The sequence below is a fragment of the Strongylocentrotus purpuratus genome, unplaced genomic scaffold (genome assembly GCF_000002235.5).
Source record: "Strongylocentrotus purpuratus isolate Spur 01 unplaced genomic scaffold, Spur_5.0 spur5_scaffold_4, whole genome shotgun sequence".
NCBI lineage: Eukaryota > Metazoa > Echinodermata > Echinoidea > Camarodonta > Strongylocentrotidae > Strongylocentrotus > Strongylocentrotus purpuratus.
Window position 1 is genome coordinate 11,476,348 of NW_022145610.1, and position 17,580 is coordinate 11,493,927.

At 37.0% G+C, this 17,580-nt stretch overlaps 1 protein-coding gene across 1 annotated transcript; it reads left to right on the forward strand.

Annotated features, from left to right (window-relative positions):
- The first annotated feature begins 1,112 nt into the window (after positions 1-1,112).
- Positions 1,113-13,189, forward strand: LOC115929215 (tubulin polyglutamylase TTLL11-like). Its single transcript, XM_030997763.1, has 7 exons — positions 1,113-1,687; positions 3,197-3,299; positions 4,494-4,699; positions 5,586-6,083; positions 7,424-7,635; positions 9,866-10,129; positions 12,209-13,189. The coding sequence occupies exons 1-7, from the start codon at positions 1,229-1,231 to the stop codon at positions 12,543-12,545; spliced, it is 2,079 nt and encodes a 692-aa protein (XP_030853623.1). The 5' UTR covers positions 1,113-1,228; the 3' UTR covers positions 12,546-13,189.
- Positions 13,190-17,580: the final 4,391 nt, after the last annotated feature.

A 17,580-nucleotide genomic window follows, 5' to 3' on the forward strand; every position in this document is an offset into this window, starting at 1 on the left:
AGTATTGGAAACGCCCCAATTTCAAAAAATGAAATGGAAGCTCTCATTACCAATCATGTGAAAGAATATGTTTTGACTAATACATGATGATAAAAAAATTGCCGGGAAACCGCCTACTAATTCATATATTTGGTAAATGTGTTTCTCTCATGGTCTGTGAGAGATATAGGGTAGTCCCATATACATCTTTCCGTGTATAGTGCTTGTAACTTTACGAAGAATGGGCCACATTTCTTATCAATTTGATGATTCCAGAACCTTGCAGATGCTAGATGCTAGATGATCAACCTTTTCTGATCGATTCCACAACGTTTCTTTCACAATGCAATCGCATGACCATAACTGGTCTTTACCTTTAAGGTTCGGCATGAATAAAAATGATATCGACCGTTTTATAATAATATGCAATATTTGTTTGCTGATATCATCAAAAAGGCAATGAGCCGCATAACGCAGGCGCGGATTCAGGATTTCTTAGGGGTGGGGGCCCAAATTTGAAATCAATTTGAAATTTAGTGTGCTGAAATATGAAAATCGTGCTGGCCAATATTTTGCTCAGTGGGGGGGGGGGGGGGAGTAGTGAGCACTAATTTTTTTTTTGGTACTCGAAAATTTAAAAAATTGCACCCCCCCCCCCCCCCCAACCTTGAGCGCCAGGGGGGGGGGACCAATGGTAGTTCGCATCAAAATGGTAAGTAGCAAATGCAAAGTACAAACAGTGGATCGTTATAATATATATGTCGTCAAAATACACAAGGTACGTGTATTGCGCATTCTTTGTAATTAAATGCTTGGTAATAATTGTGCATGAGTCATAAATGTTTATATTTCTGGGGGAAATGCAAATTAAATACGCAGGCCTATAAGTAGCAACATTGTTTTTGCACTATATCACCACTTTTTATACAACTTGTCATATATCAAACAGATTAAAAATTGTTACCCTTCCAAAGTTTCGAAAACCCAATCCAAATCTTAATTGTTTCACGATTGATCATGATGGGATTTTGGGGGGACAATATAGATCTAGAGCTCCTAGAGAGATCTAGAGATCTTGTATTTAGCGCCAGCTACGACAATTTTTAGACAATTGTTTACAGAGCAACGATCGACGCCCAGCTTCAGCAATGTCAGATGTGAATTAATTATTGCAACTGTTGGATTTTTAACTCATATTACGCAAATATCATGGGCTAATTTAAGGTGACAATCATAGCGATGGGTTTTAATGATGTCGGCATCTTCAGATGGTTCAAATGCTGGTAATGGCACAAAGTTGGAGCCGATATATCCACGATCTACGCATGCACAAATAGCATATGAAGAATGCCTGAAAAATCAAATAGCACAACTCCTCGTAGAAAATCAACGGGAAGCTAAGGCTATCGCGGGCCGCCCCAGGCCCAGCACCGATGGAGATGCAGGTTTGAAACCGACGCCGAACTATAAATCCCTAGCATTTAACAATCCCAGTTCACGTTTAACCGCTGACGATACATCGAATGTCAAATCGAAAACACAAGGAAAGAAAAATGAAAGAAGTACAAAAGATGAACAGAAATCTCGTAGTCGAAGTGGGAGAAGGAGACGACGTCAAAACATCTTGATGGTCAACACCTCAAAAGCAAGATCAAGTGGAGAAGTTTTGAGAGTTAGTCTCAATGAATTAGGATGGCGTTGGAAAGAGGTAAAGAGCGAACATCATTTACTTGCCCAGCTAGCCGCTAGGGTCTCACACAGACAACTTGCATGATTTTATGAACTAGGCCTAAAGTCACTTGTTTTGTTATGTATAATTAAATTGTCATGAATAATGAAAGGGTTAAATATATAATAACAATCATTACAGACAAGTCTTGACAGGGAATCAGATAATCATGGAGTAAATATCCTTAGTAAATGATCATACTCAAACTCAGTCAAAGTCATACTCGTTCTTGATGAAAGTGAAACAAACTTCTCTCAGTTAATTCATTCATTGTCATAACTCGACGCAACATTCAGCTGCAGCAGAATCACCCAACTCTGACTCTGAGTCATGGTAATGGTATTTCCATCCCTTTTCTTGCCCAAAATTACTTTCTAAGCAAACAAAAGTCTCAAGCATTTTGAAGTAAAATTTCGTAGACTTTTCCTCAAAATAATAAACTTAAATTTCCTTTGAACAGCAGTCGCAGTCGAGACTCGAGTATCATTTGACAATTGTCTGCAATTAAAACTTTGCCGAAAAGTAGACCGAAAGCTTCAGTCTCTATATCGTCGGTTATTCCACTGAGACTACGTCTGGATATCCGGAGGTCTAGTGGAGCCAGACGTAGTCTCAGTGGAACAACCGACGATATAGAGACTGAAGCTTTCGGTCTAGCCGAAAAGGTGATAACACTCAAGGTTAAACTCTTGAAAATTCCTTAATTTATCAATTATGTTATATCCTATCATGATTTTGACTAGGCCTACCGGTATCAATATTTATGTTAACATTTTATCTGCTTCATGATGATATCTGAGTATAATAAGTGAATGTAATTCATAAAATCAGGGGAAAACAAAGTGGGTCGCCCTACCCTGGAAAACTCGACCAGGTCGAGTTGTTCTTGGTAGTTGATAGGGATATCCAGGGTCAGGGTGTCCGGGCGCCTTATTTTGTGGCAACAGATTACTCCACTCCAACTCCAGCCTCCCCGCTCTTTCTGGCCAATATTATCCATTTCCCTGTATTCACCTGCTTTCTACTCCCATGACTCTGCCAGTCTACCGGTCCACTCTAAAAATTTAAAAAATAAATTATCTAAGATTAGGTTAGGATCAATATCTTATTTACCATCTTAACTTAAGTGTTAATAATTAGTCTAGATTTCTATTCTCTAGCTATTTAAAATTCTTTGTCACTTTTACTTTCTGTATTTAGATAAAAATGTTGTTTACATCAATGTATTTAATGAATTCGCTTTTATGAAAAGTAGACCTAGACCTACTACCAGTACACCTACATGTATAGCCGCCATCTACCCTGGCGACAGGTGGGTAGATCTATCAAACTAACCCAGACCGAGACTAGAGGTATTATCTAGACATTTTTTTTTATATGATTTCTTTAGCTTAGAGTATGCATAATTTGGCTGCTTTTTTAATGTTATCACAGGTGCAAAGCAAGTCCTTAAATGTCTCAATGTTCTTTCTCTTCCACTTTACTCAGTCTACTGGCAGTCAGCGCGTACCGTGTGATCTCTTCTGGAATGGAGTATCCTTCGATGATTGTGAAACTAAACCCCTTGGAGGAATGGTCAATAAATTCCCAGGTAAGAAAAAGAAAAAGATTTTCAATGATTGCATGTTTGTCTTATCATCAAATTGGCAATCTTAAGAAGGGGAAATTAACGAATTCATAATAAATACATGTAAAACATTGAATGCTGCAATAAATTCCCTTTTTTTTTTTTAGTGCGTTTAGTTGTTGTTAAAAGAGAATGGGAAATTTATACAATAAATTAGCCGTACAGTACATGATGGAAACTTTTCATTCATCAAATTGCAAAGTTTTTTTCTTACACTTCAGACTCTTTACATACATGTTGCCTCCCTAAATATGTTTTTAAGTATTATTGATGACAAGGAAATACTATACTACAAAGATATTCCCTACCCATGAATAGATATGTACATGATGATGTAAGCTATCTCCTGTAATTAAACAGTACAGTGAAACCACACATAGGAGCATCACTAATATCCTGACTGTGTAGTAAAAGCAGTGCTTTTGATTCTCAACATTTCAAACACCACTGTACAAAACTCAACTGATTTCACTCAAAATCGGAACTTTAGTGACAATTGATGACACCTAAATAGCAGTAAAATACATTTTTTTCAACTTACTGATGTTAAAAAGAATAATTTAAAAATTCAAATTGTAAGTCTACTGTCAAACTTTGCTTACAGCGGCATCGGCATGATTGTATGCAGTCTATGCAATATTGTGTGATGTATATATTTGTGTATAGGTCTAATAATACCTGCCTCACAGCAAGCATGCAGTGCTAGAGGTCAATACGCATTAGCATTGACTCTCTATGCTTTGCAGGAGTGAGTGAAACCTGTATATATTTGAAGACTGCTCAAGGGAGACAAGAAAAGCAACCCATTTTAGGCAGGTGGTCTTTATGTACAGGTTCCTTTAGAAGTTTAGTACATGTGTTCTTGAGAAACCATTTCCAAGGGAAGTGAAAGATGCTCAGTGTCTTCCTATAAAGGTGGTCACTAAAGCAGGCTTGACTGTACTTACGATTTATGCCTTTTAATTACGAGTTGCTGGTATTTAAAACTGAGGTGTTGCAACTGTGAGTGTGCTGTGACCGTGAGGTTTCTTCTAAGAACAAATTTTTTATTAGTTTTTTTATTTATGTTTTATTGATCATTCATAATCACATTTTTTCAGACAATCATAAGAGTAATTACAGTAAAACTTCTAAGAACAACTTCCATATTACTAACAGGTCTGTTGGAACTCGTACGCAAGGCCCAGCTCTCCAAACTACTGCATCAAATGAGACAACTCTTCCCCGATGAGTACAGCTTCTACCCACGCACCTGGATCCTTCCCGAGCAGTACCATGTTTTCTGTGCGGAGGTGGCGACCTTCACCCAGAAGTACCCTCGAGCCAAGCCAGTCTTCATCGTCAAACCAGATGACGGGTGTCAGGTAAGACTGCCAAATTTTGACTCAATCAAAAAAATTTCCTTTAGCACTACATTAATCTCCATTTTCCTGTCTCCACCCAGGTGTTAAATGAGTACCGGGCCAGGGGTGGGGGGTACGTGTTTCATAAAGCTGATTTGTAAAGTTACGCATGACTTTACGAACGACTTGAATATGAAGTGCCTGATACATGTAGGATGCCCAAAGTTTTTCCTGATGTTTTCACAAAGTGTGACTATATTTCCAATAACCTCAATTAATCTATGGCAAAAAATATACATTGTATTAAAGGCCCACTGCACTACTTGTAGCTACTTGCGCCCTTTATATAACAACCAAAGCCTAATTGGTGACCATTGGTCCCCCCATGATCCTCTCTTTCTTATGTTAACTGAGAGCTGAGTTGATGAGATAACCACCAGTGACCCTGCAGAGCGCTCTAATCCCTCCTGTAAACTATGGCAGATAAGCTTTAAAATGTTTGTTATAATAAGAATGTTAAGTTACATCTGCACAGTTCAACTTTAGTTGATGCAGTTAAAAAAATAATTGAGCATCCCATTTGGCTTTTCATATAGAAGTCATTCCTAAAGTCATACGTAACTTTATCAACGGCTTTATAAAACGTCCCCCAGGTATAAAGGAATTCCTTGAACGCTGAAGGGACAAAAAAACGATAGTCCAGCTGAGCCGGGGTAATATTGGAGGATTTGGAGGACCTTGAACACCTAGCCCAGTATTGTTTTTTTTAATGTTTTTGGTGCAATCTTGACAAGGACAAATATTAGATCTGAAAGGCTGTTAGTGTGTTTGGATTGGCACGTGTACACTTGTAGAGTGACTATCATTATTGAGTATAATAACCTAAATTCAATTAATTGTGTTTCAGGGCGAAGGGATCTACTTAATCTCTAACCCTCACCATATGTCCACTACCGGCCTCACCAAGCCTGCCGTTGTCCAGGAGTACATACCAAGGCCGCTCCTTCTAGAACGCCTCAAGTTTGATCTACGCATCTACGTCATGCTTGCCTCCATCGACCCACTCAGGATCTACATCTGCAAGGAAGGCATGGCTCGGTTCTGCACCGTGCCGTACCAAGAACCAACCACACGCAACCTCCACGTCACCTACATGCACTTGACAAACTACTCCCTCAATAAATTCAGCAATAATTTTGTGCACACCGACTCGACGGATCGGGGCAGCAAGCGGACCATGACCAGCGTGTTCGGTACCCTGGCCAATAGGGGCATGAATACCCCACGAATGTGGGAGGAGATCCAGGAACTAGTTGTCAAGACGATCACGGCCATGCTGCCCGACCTACGTGTCGTGTGGGAGGCAGAGTTTCCTCCGAAGAGATCCAACCCAACGTGCTTTCAGGTAGTTTTCTTATCTGGAGTATTGCATCATCGATATCTCAATTCTGAATCAATCTGTATTGAAAGCAAGAGGTGTAAAGCTCTGTGTGCCTACATGTCATCCTTACATTTCAGGGGAGTGTTTCACAAAGACTAAGATCGACTTTAAATTGGACTTAAGGATGGTAGGCCGTTCATGCCACTGTTTGCTTTCATCGTTTACTGGCCATAGTCTCTTAAGGGACGTCAAATCATGATCACAAATCTACAGAATTTATATATTTGTTGATAATTCATTATTGAAGAAAAAAATATTTGTTAAAGATCATAATGGTGAGAGCAAAGAGTGGCATGAACAACCTGCCATATTTAAGTCACTTAAAGTCAATCTTAGTCTTTGTGAAACACTCCCGTGATTTGATGGCTATATAAGTATGTATTTATTAGGCTGTTCTGTGGGTTATCTTAAAAATACTTTTAATGGGCCATTTCATTATTACATGGACAAAGAACATTTGTTATCACAAAGAAGAAAGCTAAAGACACACCTTTATTTTCCGGTACAGGAAATCCCATTGGTCATCAAATAGAACTGAAATCGATTTACATTCCCATGTTTAATACTAACCATGCAATAATGCAATATTCATCTTTCGGATATATGAAAAGCAAACATCAAAAATGTATTTATGTCGGCCTAGAGCAGATTGGGGACTTGTATGATATATTGATTTCTGTTTATCCTCTGTGCTGTTTCCTGCATAGGATAAGACAAGCTTAGGCCTCAATGTGTGAAGGTCCAGAAAATATAGGACTGCTAATTTCAGTTAAGCTGCTAGATCACTGGGCTGCCTCGGTACATTTATCTTCCCACTCTAGAGGGTCCCCCCCCCCCCCCCCCCCCCCCAATTCATTCAAGTGTAAAGTGAACTTAGTGTACCAATCACCAAGAAATAGGTTGTTCAATATGTCAGTAGTTCCATGTCACAACACTATATTAAAATTATGAGCTTCAAATATTAGTTTTGTTTAAGAGATTTTCTAATTTGAAATATACTCTCAATTAAAGTAACATGTCAGTAATAATAATAATGATATTTAGCTTTTATATAAATGTCTCAATAGGGCCCTCACGGAACGCAAGTCAGACCTGTGGTTTTGTGTTCGTTATGTTATGTAATTCTTTATTTTCTTATACTCCTTATCCATTAACCCACAGAATGCTGGATAAAGCACTGGAGGTTGATTTTATGCATTCTAGCTGTAGACAATATATATTTTAGGATGAGTGGTACACTTTAATCTTTGGATGTACACTATCCATCCTAAAACCCTTTATTGCACTTTGTTTCCTTATACTAGATCATGGGCTTTGACATCCTCCTGACGAGCAAACTAAAGCCTGTCCTGCTCGAGGTCAATGCCAATCCTAGCCTGAGACTGGACTTTGAGCATCATCTTCCTAACGGTCTGGTGGAGATCCTACCTAGTCCGGTCGACGAAGAGATCAAGATACCGCTCATCACGGACGTGCTCAGGCTTCTGAGACCAGGAAAGTTCTCCAAGGGTCTCAAGTAAGATATCTTTTTGTCTCCCCCACAGAAGGTTCAGACGAGACTTAAAGGGATCGTTTAACAATGTTAAATCTAAGATACACGGCCCCACGTGTTATCAGTGTCTGTGATATGGTGTAATATTGAAGCCCTACAAAATAGCGCTTCAGAATTAACAAGAAGTGCCTCAAAAAAGTAAAAATCTTTGACCGATTTTACCATACTCATTTTCCCCAATAGACTGTAGTGTTATGAAAACCGTTAGTCAAACGCAAAATTTGGTTTCGATTTCCAATCATAAATATCTTGATAATCAAACAGGCGATCAGCTTGTAAATATCATAGGGTTCCTGACTGACCTAAAGGTTTATAATTATCATTGCAGCATGAGCTAAATCCAGAATTTTGTTTCAGAATCTGAGACAAAGTTACCGGATCCCTAATTTAAGCCTCTTTGGATGTGACGCGGCAAAACTGGAGCGTTTTTTTTCTGTGATGACATGAAATGAAATGTATTAGCTTCACATTAGGCCTAAAAAAAAAAATTGATGACTTGGCGTAACCCGCCCGACCCTATTTTTATCGCCGACCCTACGCTTTTTTTTTTTTTCTTTCTTTCTTTTTTTTTTAATTTTTTTTTTTTTTAATTTTTTTTTTTTAATTTTTTTTTTTTTTTTTTTTTGGATAAAGGATTCTGAAATACTGGAGACATTTTTTAACTGTTTGTTATTACAGAGCCATTCACAATTGTAAATATTTTCACAAGTTGTAATTGGCTACTCTTTTCAACCCTCATTCTTCAAGATTTTGGATACATGTTAACATGTTAACATGTTAACCTCTAGACAAGTTATAAAAATGCTAGTCAATACATTGTGAAAATACTAATATTTGTGAACAGCCCCTTCTAAACCTACATATTCACCTGTTTATCCTGTTGAAGACAGTGTCTGAGATATCTCAGGCTGGGGTCTGTTGGAAACCTATTAATGCGTTCGTATGTTTGCATTTTATGTGCATGAGGGTGTATGTACATGTACATGTATGTATGCAGGGGGGGGGGGGGGGCAGGTGTATGTATGCATCCCCCAGGTCCCAAGGTGATCAAGATTTCAACAATTTCTTGCTCACTTTACTCACACAGTGTGTGTGTCCATATATGTGTGTGTCCATATATGTGTGTGTGTGTGCGTGGAGTTATTTGAACATATTGTGGTCTACCCCTCTCATCAGATCATCCCCAAGGTCTGAGGACCTATCTACGCCACTGTATGTATGTATGTGTATGAATGGCTAATTTCATGTATGCAAATATAAGCAACAACAAAAAAACAAAAAAAAACAAAAAAAAACAAAAAAAATCGCCCTACCTACCCTAATTTTCAGTGACCCGTTACGCCAAGTCATCAATTTTTTTTTTTAGGCCTTACTGTTTCTTCTATCACAGAGCTCATGGAATATGCGCGAGACACTTTTTGCGTGCAGTTGTCCTTTCATTTTTACACGATATAATAAAGGCAGGTTTTTCTTGCGGCAGTTTACTGTGTGGTATCGGAATGACCCTAATGGGGTCTAAATGACCTCGGTCAATTATCATCCGACGTTCGACAGTGCAACTATTAAAGGGTTTATCTGCAAGACTCTTTTGCCCATGTGATTAGTTATTATTGAACTTTTTGTATTTATGTTATGTGCACATATTTGTGTGTTATTTCTAATTGAAATAAATAAAGGAATTGAATTGAAAATTAATATGAAAAAGTTGCATACACTTTCTTACAATTGATTCTCATCCTCTGAATGAGCCCTATGGGATTGAAATGACCTCGGTCAATTGTCATTCGTCATCAGTGCATATGTTGAAATTTATCTGCAAGACTCTGTTGCCAATGTGATATGTTATTATTGAACTGTTTATATTTATGATTTGTGCACACATATTTGTGTGTTATAATTGAAAAATTGATAATAATAATACTCAGTTTTTATATAGCGCTTATTGCAATCACTAAGCACTTTTAAACTTGGAGATTATTACAGCGTTAGCTGTGCTGCCATTACGGTGCTCTAGCATTTCAAAGAATTAATTCCTGCCAGGTACCCATTTTCATCACCTGGGTTGAGTGTGGCAAATGTAGATCAATGTCTTGCCAAAGGACATTAATAAATAAATGAATTGAATTGAAGTTCATGAAATTGAAAATTGGTATTCAAAAAGTTGTGTACATTTTCTTACCAATAACTCCTGCAGGAGTGCAGCGAGACGAAACCAGATACCGGTAGTCAATCTGGATGCGGGAGACGTTCCAAGTCATCGACTCGAGGTTGAACCGACGTCCGAAGACGAGGAGGACCCCCTCTACGACTCCTGCTTGGAGGAGATCTGGCCGCGGAAGTTCAGCAGCAATTACGAGCATCTACGCATCATGGAGCGTGTGGCCGCATTCTTTAACCTCTTTCTTGGGGTGCGAGGGGCTCATCGAGTGGGAGCCACTGGCTTTAGGACCTTCTGCAGGTACCCTCATTTGGTTACTCTCATTAATCCATTGACTACTGAATTGATTAAAGATAAACTCCAGGGGGGTGTTTCACAAAGATCCTAAGTTGAACTTATCTCTAAGTTGAACTTAAAAATTATGGAAAGCCATTAGCATCTTTGAAAATATTTTGTAAAAGTTATTTTAAAAGGCATAAAATGTTGATTCAAATCATTCATATTTTCTATCATCAAGGAGATTGCATGTTCTGGATGTGGAATTTATAAAAAGTCTTAAATACTTGAATTTCTGCTTTTCAATATATTTCATTTTAAGGCTCCAATGGCTGTCCATAATTTTTATGTCCCACTTAGTGTTAAGTTCTACTTAGGATCTTTGTGAAACACCCCCCAGTTCTGGTAAAAAAAAAGAAAATTAATTCTCACAGAATCAAACGAAACGTACACTGAATGTTCAAGATTACAAATAAATGACATGTGCCAAACAATTGTGGAAGAAAATATATACTGGCTGAGTAATGAGCATAGAAAGCCAAGGAAATCAAGGTAGTACTATAGCCCCGACACCATGTGTGTTGTCCCATATATAGCTTTCTGTGTACAGTGCTTGTTACTTTACCAAGACTTGGTCAAATTTATGATGATTTTGATGACTCCAGAACCTTGCAGTGCACACCAATTAATACTTACATGCTGCATGATCAACTGTTTCTGATCCTTTCCACACCTTTTCTTTCACAATGCAATCGCATTACCAGTACTAAAGTTTATCTTTAATTTCCATTGGCTTAGTATACATGTAGGAGCCACCCGGTTCCCGGAGTCAATGGGTTATTAAACCCATTAGCAACTAGAGATTTTGTAAAAATGGCCTATTACTCACTGAAAGGTGTTGCAATATTGCTCTCATTTTGACATTGTTGTGAACAATATGAAAGGTGAGCTATTTTTCTATGCAGAATCCTACCGTAGACATCGTAAGGATTACGCATGTATAACATTATCACGGTAGACCCTAGAACGGATAATATAGCGCTTTGAAAACGGACGAGCTGGTTTCGGGCAGTTCAGTGAGTAAAAGGAGGGGCGGTTTCGTTGCTAAAGGGTTAAGGCCTCGTTCAAATATGAAGCGGTAAACGGCCCTGTTTGTTTTATGAAAATGTTAAGTGTAATATGCTTCACTTTTCTGTATCTTATAGCACTGAGCTAGGTGAATATGTGCAGGGGGTTGTTTCACAAAGATCCTAAGTTGAGCTTATCTCTAAGTTGGACTTAAAAATTATGGAAAGCCATTAGCATCTTTGAAAATATTTTGTAAAAGTTATTTTGAAAGGCATTAATTGTTTATTCAAATCATTCATATTTTCTATCATCAAGGAGATTTCATGTTCTGGATGTGGAATTTATAAAAAGTCTAAAATACTTGAATTTCTGCTTTTGAATAAGACTTCTGCTTAAGACTCCAATGGCTGTCCATAATTTTTAAGTCCAACTTAGAGTTAAGTTCTACTTAGGATCTTTGTGAAACACCCCCCTGGACCTGTTTTGCGCGCAAGTGCCATTCATTTACTGATAAAAGAATCCATGGTCGTATATGAATTAGCTCTAAGTGTGTGTGTGTGTGTGTGCGTGTGTGTGTGTGTGAGCAGACAATGTGACCTGCCAGCTTAAAGTGTCCTAGTCAGGAGAAAATATTCTGCTCTGTTACGGTTGCCATGTTGCTATACTATATTCTGAATATGAGCTTCAAATATTACTTATGTTATGAGATATTGTGAGTTCAAATACACAAAATAAACTGCAAAGCCATTAGTAAGTAGACTATTTGATGCATTCATACTTGCACAGAACCAAACTCTGACCTGGGTTACAAAAATTCTGACTTGGGCCAGGTTTAATGTTATACTTACTGTTTTCTCGTATTTTGTTTTATTTATGCATATGTCCAATATATCGTCACATAGATAATTCAATGAACTTCTTCTCACTTTTAAAAAGCACACTTATGGAAATGTTCTTCAGTGAACAGTGATCTTGACAAGCCTACAGATATTTCATATCTTTCAAGAGTTTTATATCTTTTCTTTTGTTTGGCAGAAAATGTAAGTTGTGTGGAGGGGGTTTCTCCACGGCAGCTGCTGATATCATGTACATTGATGTAGCCCGTCGTTGGAACGAACGAACCTGTGAGGGCGTGGCAGCGGGCATGTGCTTCGGCGCTTTCCTAGAGGCCTTTTTCCTGATCGCAAAGCGGAAGATGCGGGGAGAAACCCTCTGCGAGAGGGTCGTAGCCCTTGTAGAGCACTGCGAGGTCAACCTGAATGACTATCAAGACTGGGACACCAAGAATCCGCGCCCCGCGCAACGTCGCCTTGGTCGACCGTCCATGGCAGGAAGGACCCTAACACGCGGGAAAAACAGCTCAGAAAATTGAAATGCGGCTGCTGCAGATGTGCTTTAATTACAAAATTAGGCTCAGTCAGTGGCGTAGCTGGAGCTACCGGAGGCACACCACCCCCCTCCCCCCCCCCCTTCCTCGTCGAATGACAAAGAAAAAGAAGTAAAGGGATGAAAAAGAAGTAAAGGGATGAAAAAGAGAAGTGATAAAATGATGAGAAAAGAAGACTTTGATGCTCGTGCCCCCTCTAAGGCTGGACATATGCTACGCCACTGGTTAGGCCTATGATGCTTTATGTTAAGTGCATCATCAATTCCCAATGCAACTGTGTGCTTGCTGGCCTATTGTTGCTTCTTGAAAAAGCAATCTTTGTTTTACTTTACCAAGTTTGATATTTTGGGCAGATAAATGGTTTCACTGTGTGAGTTTGTGTCCGTAATTTTGAGATTGGTTAAATGATGGATTGGATATGTTTGGTGCTTTACGTTATGACTCGTCTATTTCAATGTGCAATGTTTATTCCGTCCTTTGCTTCGTTATTTTTATTTTTTATATAAATTTTGTATCTGACATCATTTGAAAAATTATGGATTCACATAAGGCCAGTTATGATAAAGAACCTATAATTCTTACCTGTATTAATTAAGAAGCAATATTTTTTTCCTGTTTTCTTATAGGAAATAGGAAAAAAATAGTCTGAAAAAAAATATAGGTGAAAAAAATAGGGAAAAAATAGTTTGTACTTGAAAATAGGAAAAAAATAGGACTATTTTTTTCCTGTTTTTTTATAGGAAATAGGAAAAAAATAGTCTGAAAAAAAATATAGGTGAAAAAAATAGGGAAAAAATAGTTTGTACTTGAAAATAGGAAAAAAATAGCCCTATTTTTTTCCTATTTTCTTGAAGGAAATAGGGAAAAAATAGTCTGCATTTCCAGAAAATAGGGAAAAAATAGGAAAAAAATAGGGAAAAAATATATTTTCTCAACACACAAAACTACTAGGGTTGTCGCCTCAGGCTTTCTAGCTTGGCAACAAAAGTACAAGTGTAAATTTGCGTGAAAGATCAAGAAAAGGGGTATGTGCATATGTGTTATCCAAAAAAAACTTACTCAGTGTGATATTCTTTTTGCATTTTAGTTAGAATATTAAAGACAATTCAATTATAGTCGGTTTTCTTAAATGTGCTTTGAAAGCTGTAAGAAGAGTAATTTGTGGAACAAATCAGTTTTCCTCATTTTTTTTCTCAGAAATTCAGATTTTAGTCGCTGTTGCTTATGTTTTATTTCGACATAAAAACAACACAAACATGTAAATTATATGTTCAGAAACATTTTCATCTGCAAGATGTTTGAATTTGGTGAATCAGCCAAGATATTTATCGTGATGGATAAATCCTGGATATACCATCATCTAACATACAATTTTTGTTTTAATGTAGGAATTCTGAAGCAGGGTTGTGTACTTGTCTTATAGATTTCACCAAAATTCAAGTTATGAAGGAAACATTTTTTTTTTGTCTGTTTGCATGGAGCAAGAAGGATGTCCAAGTTTTCATAAAGACGGAGTTGAATGCCCTTCTAGCTCTTAACCCATTGCTTACTGGAACCTGGTGGTCTCTGTGTTAAGTCTATGGGGATTAGATAATTCAGTAGTCAACGGCTTAACAGATTATTTCGTCCCTTTGATGACTTTGACCAACACTGTATGACCATGATCAGTGACTGATGTACGTGGATCGAATAATAGGTGAATTGTCGTTTGGTCTACAATCAGTTCATCTACTACCCAATTTGTCTGTTCCCATATGGTCTACACCCATCCCGTCTACTTTCCACATGGTATAATAATCATTCAGTCATATATTATGACAATCATCAAATGATTATTAGACTATAAGGGATTGTAGACAAAATGGGCATAGACACATTGGCAATTAGACCAACTGAATATTAGACTAAATGGGTAGTAGACTTATTGAAGATTAGACCAAATGACTATTAGCCAAAATGGTCATTAGACCAAATGACTATTAGCCAAAATGGTCATTAGACCAAATGACTATTAGCCAAAATGGTCATTAGACCAGATGATGAGTAGACGAAATGATTATTAGACCATGTGGAAAGTAATTTTTTGGTGTAGACCATATGGCAATAAACCGTTTGGGTAGTAGACAAACCGGTTGTAGACCAAAACGGATATAAACCCAATATTAAACACACCATGCCACTTTGCTGTGCTTGATGTTTGCCAGTTCACAGGTTTGTACTTATAACATAATTTAAGAATTTGAAGTTGAGTAACGGGTTACGGGTATTTAAATATCTGGTTATGGGAATGATTGCAGTGAACTCTCTCAGGGTGGCCCACAAGAGGTTTAAACATGTAACAGCGACATGTTTGAGTATCAGCAACAGGTCGATATTCATTCTCAACCAAATTTATTTATGAAATATTAGTCATAAAATGCGTTTATGATGGAATGCTTCAAAAACCGGGATCAGATTGCACCAGAGTGCATATAGAAAAATACAGTGTGGAGGCCGGCCACAAGGTTTTCGTGCTTCACATGCTGAAAGCTAGGCCATACTCCTTCCACATTCCAGTTACATGTTTGAACCTTTGTTTGTGGGCCACCTTGATTCTTTGTTGAGAGTATGGAGTGAGACTTGACATTGAATGGGCATATCAAGTTGAAGTGGGGTTCTGCTGTGTATGGGAAGTTGAAGTGAAATACAACAAGTTGAATGTACTCGTAATCTTGTCCATATGTATGTAATAGAAAGATATATCTGTAAAATTATATTTTTAAGGCAGAACTAATGTATCCCAAAGCTGGTTGGCGATCAGGTGTTCTATTAAAGGATAACAACTTAGGAAATATAACTCATGACTATTTAAAAGAAATCTGAATATGAAATATGACAGAGAGAAATGCAAACTGTGTTAAAAAGATTTTTTTTAAATATCATAATATAAAAGAGAGAAAAGAACAAAGGATGTTGCATTTGGCAGACATGAGTAATGCTATTCATATTTTTACTAAATAATAATTCATCTTTATTTCATTAAAATAAAAACAATAATGTTAAATTGAAAATTCCCAGCTTTTCTGCTAGAAGAAAGAGGTTTTACAATTATCATGTCTCTATTAAATTATTTCAGAACCAGTTAATTTGGTTATAATGTTGTAAACTCTAAAATCATTGGATTATCTCTGATTTTTTAATTACTTTTTCGTGGTGCTCAGGTAATGTAACTCATAAAGTTGCCATTTTGAACTGTTGTTTGAAACTTTGTTGTTTTCTATTTTATTTAAGGAATCGCTACCAAGTGCTATTTATTATACTTATACTCTTTTTATATCATGATTTAAATATGTATGTGTGTAATGTGGTATGTTTTAGGGAGACTGTCTGTTTGTTATGTACATCTATTGGGGCCAGTAGGGTGTCAACTCATATACTTTAAAACAGAGTTATAATGCTAATCTTGAGCTCTGGTATGCATGGGCATCGTATGTGGAGAGAACGTGGCTAAAATTCATTCTGGATTGTTTATCCTGCAGTAGATTGATTGTTTGAATCAGTCAGATAAAAACAACCTCACAAAAACTTGATGGAAATCATCTTCAATAAAAACCACAACTCTCATTTGCACAATCCAGAATAAATGATAGCAATTTAGCAAAAACTTGCTAGAAATCGTCATCAATAAGAACCACAACTCTCATTTGCACAATCCAGAATAAATGATAGCAATTTTCTCTCAAAATAGGATGCCCTTACCAGAGCTCAATATAAGCTTTAATCTGTAAAGTTTGTTCCTCGTCTGCCATGTGATACAGTTATCAATCATCTCATGTTATATAGAGTGAAGAAGTGTGACGTCATCAAAAATCTATTTTTAGAATATCTCAATTTTTCCTTCATATTCCGAAAGAACATCAAAAATAATGTCCAAATGTCGAAAAAATATATGTCCTATGTGAACTCAGTGTTATATGCTCTGGCTCCTAACCATTAGGAGCCAGAGCATATAACACTGAGTTCCTATGGGGAGTATATTTATTTTCAGATGGTCATATCTCAGCCAATACTTAACATATTCAATTGGTTTTCGACATTTGGACATTATTTTTGATGTTCTTTCGGAATATGAAGGAAAAATTGAGAAATTCTAAAAATAGATTTGTATGACGTCACAGCTTCGGTACTCTATAGCAATAGAACAAACACGATCTTCTGGCTCTCAACATGAAGTGTAATTTTTTTCAAATAATAGCATATACGTAACTACTTCTTGTTTGTAAATATAAATGAATTATTCTTCATGATGTATGAATAATTGTTTACAGATTTGATATTTATGGTGGAAAGCTAATTCATGTCACTTATTCATCTTGGTAAATATAAATGAATTATTCTTCATTATGTATGAATACATTTTTACAGATTTGATATTTATGGTGGATCTTGCAAAGCACTGGAATAAACTCACATTTTCTCAGAAGCTTACGTTTCATGATTTATTTTTCTGTGAATACTGTGCGTTCGTAATATTCATAGGATATTGAGACGTCTATAAAACTGAAAGGCAATGGCACATCCCTTTCAGGACATGGTTTTTAATTTTTAGGGCTAAAGTGATCACATATTGATCTTCAAATTGGCAAGAGTCATTTTCTTGTAATGTTATATTGCAAGGGTAAAACCTGAAAAATTAATAATTTCTATTGAAAAACAATGATTTCCAACCACTCGATATGTTGCTTAGTTGATTATTAAAGGTTTTGAAGATTTCCCTTTTTTTGTATATATTTTCGTATGCAGTGTGTTCATGCAAAAGAAATGGGCCCAATACGTGCATGAAGGGAAGTATGTGAGATTATACGTTTATCAAAATTGTTGCATGATTTTGTGATTCCTTAAGATACGCTCTGCACACATTCTATAAAAGGATGATCATTTTTGTTTTCTAGGCAAGCAATATATAATATAGTAATAACCACTAACCAGGGATTTAGTGATAGGAAGCCAAACATGCCATGGAGCGTAATTTAAGGCTAGG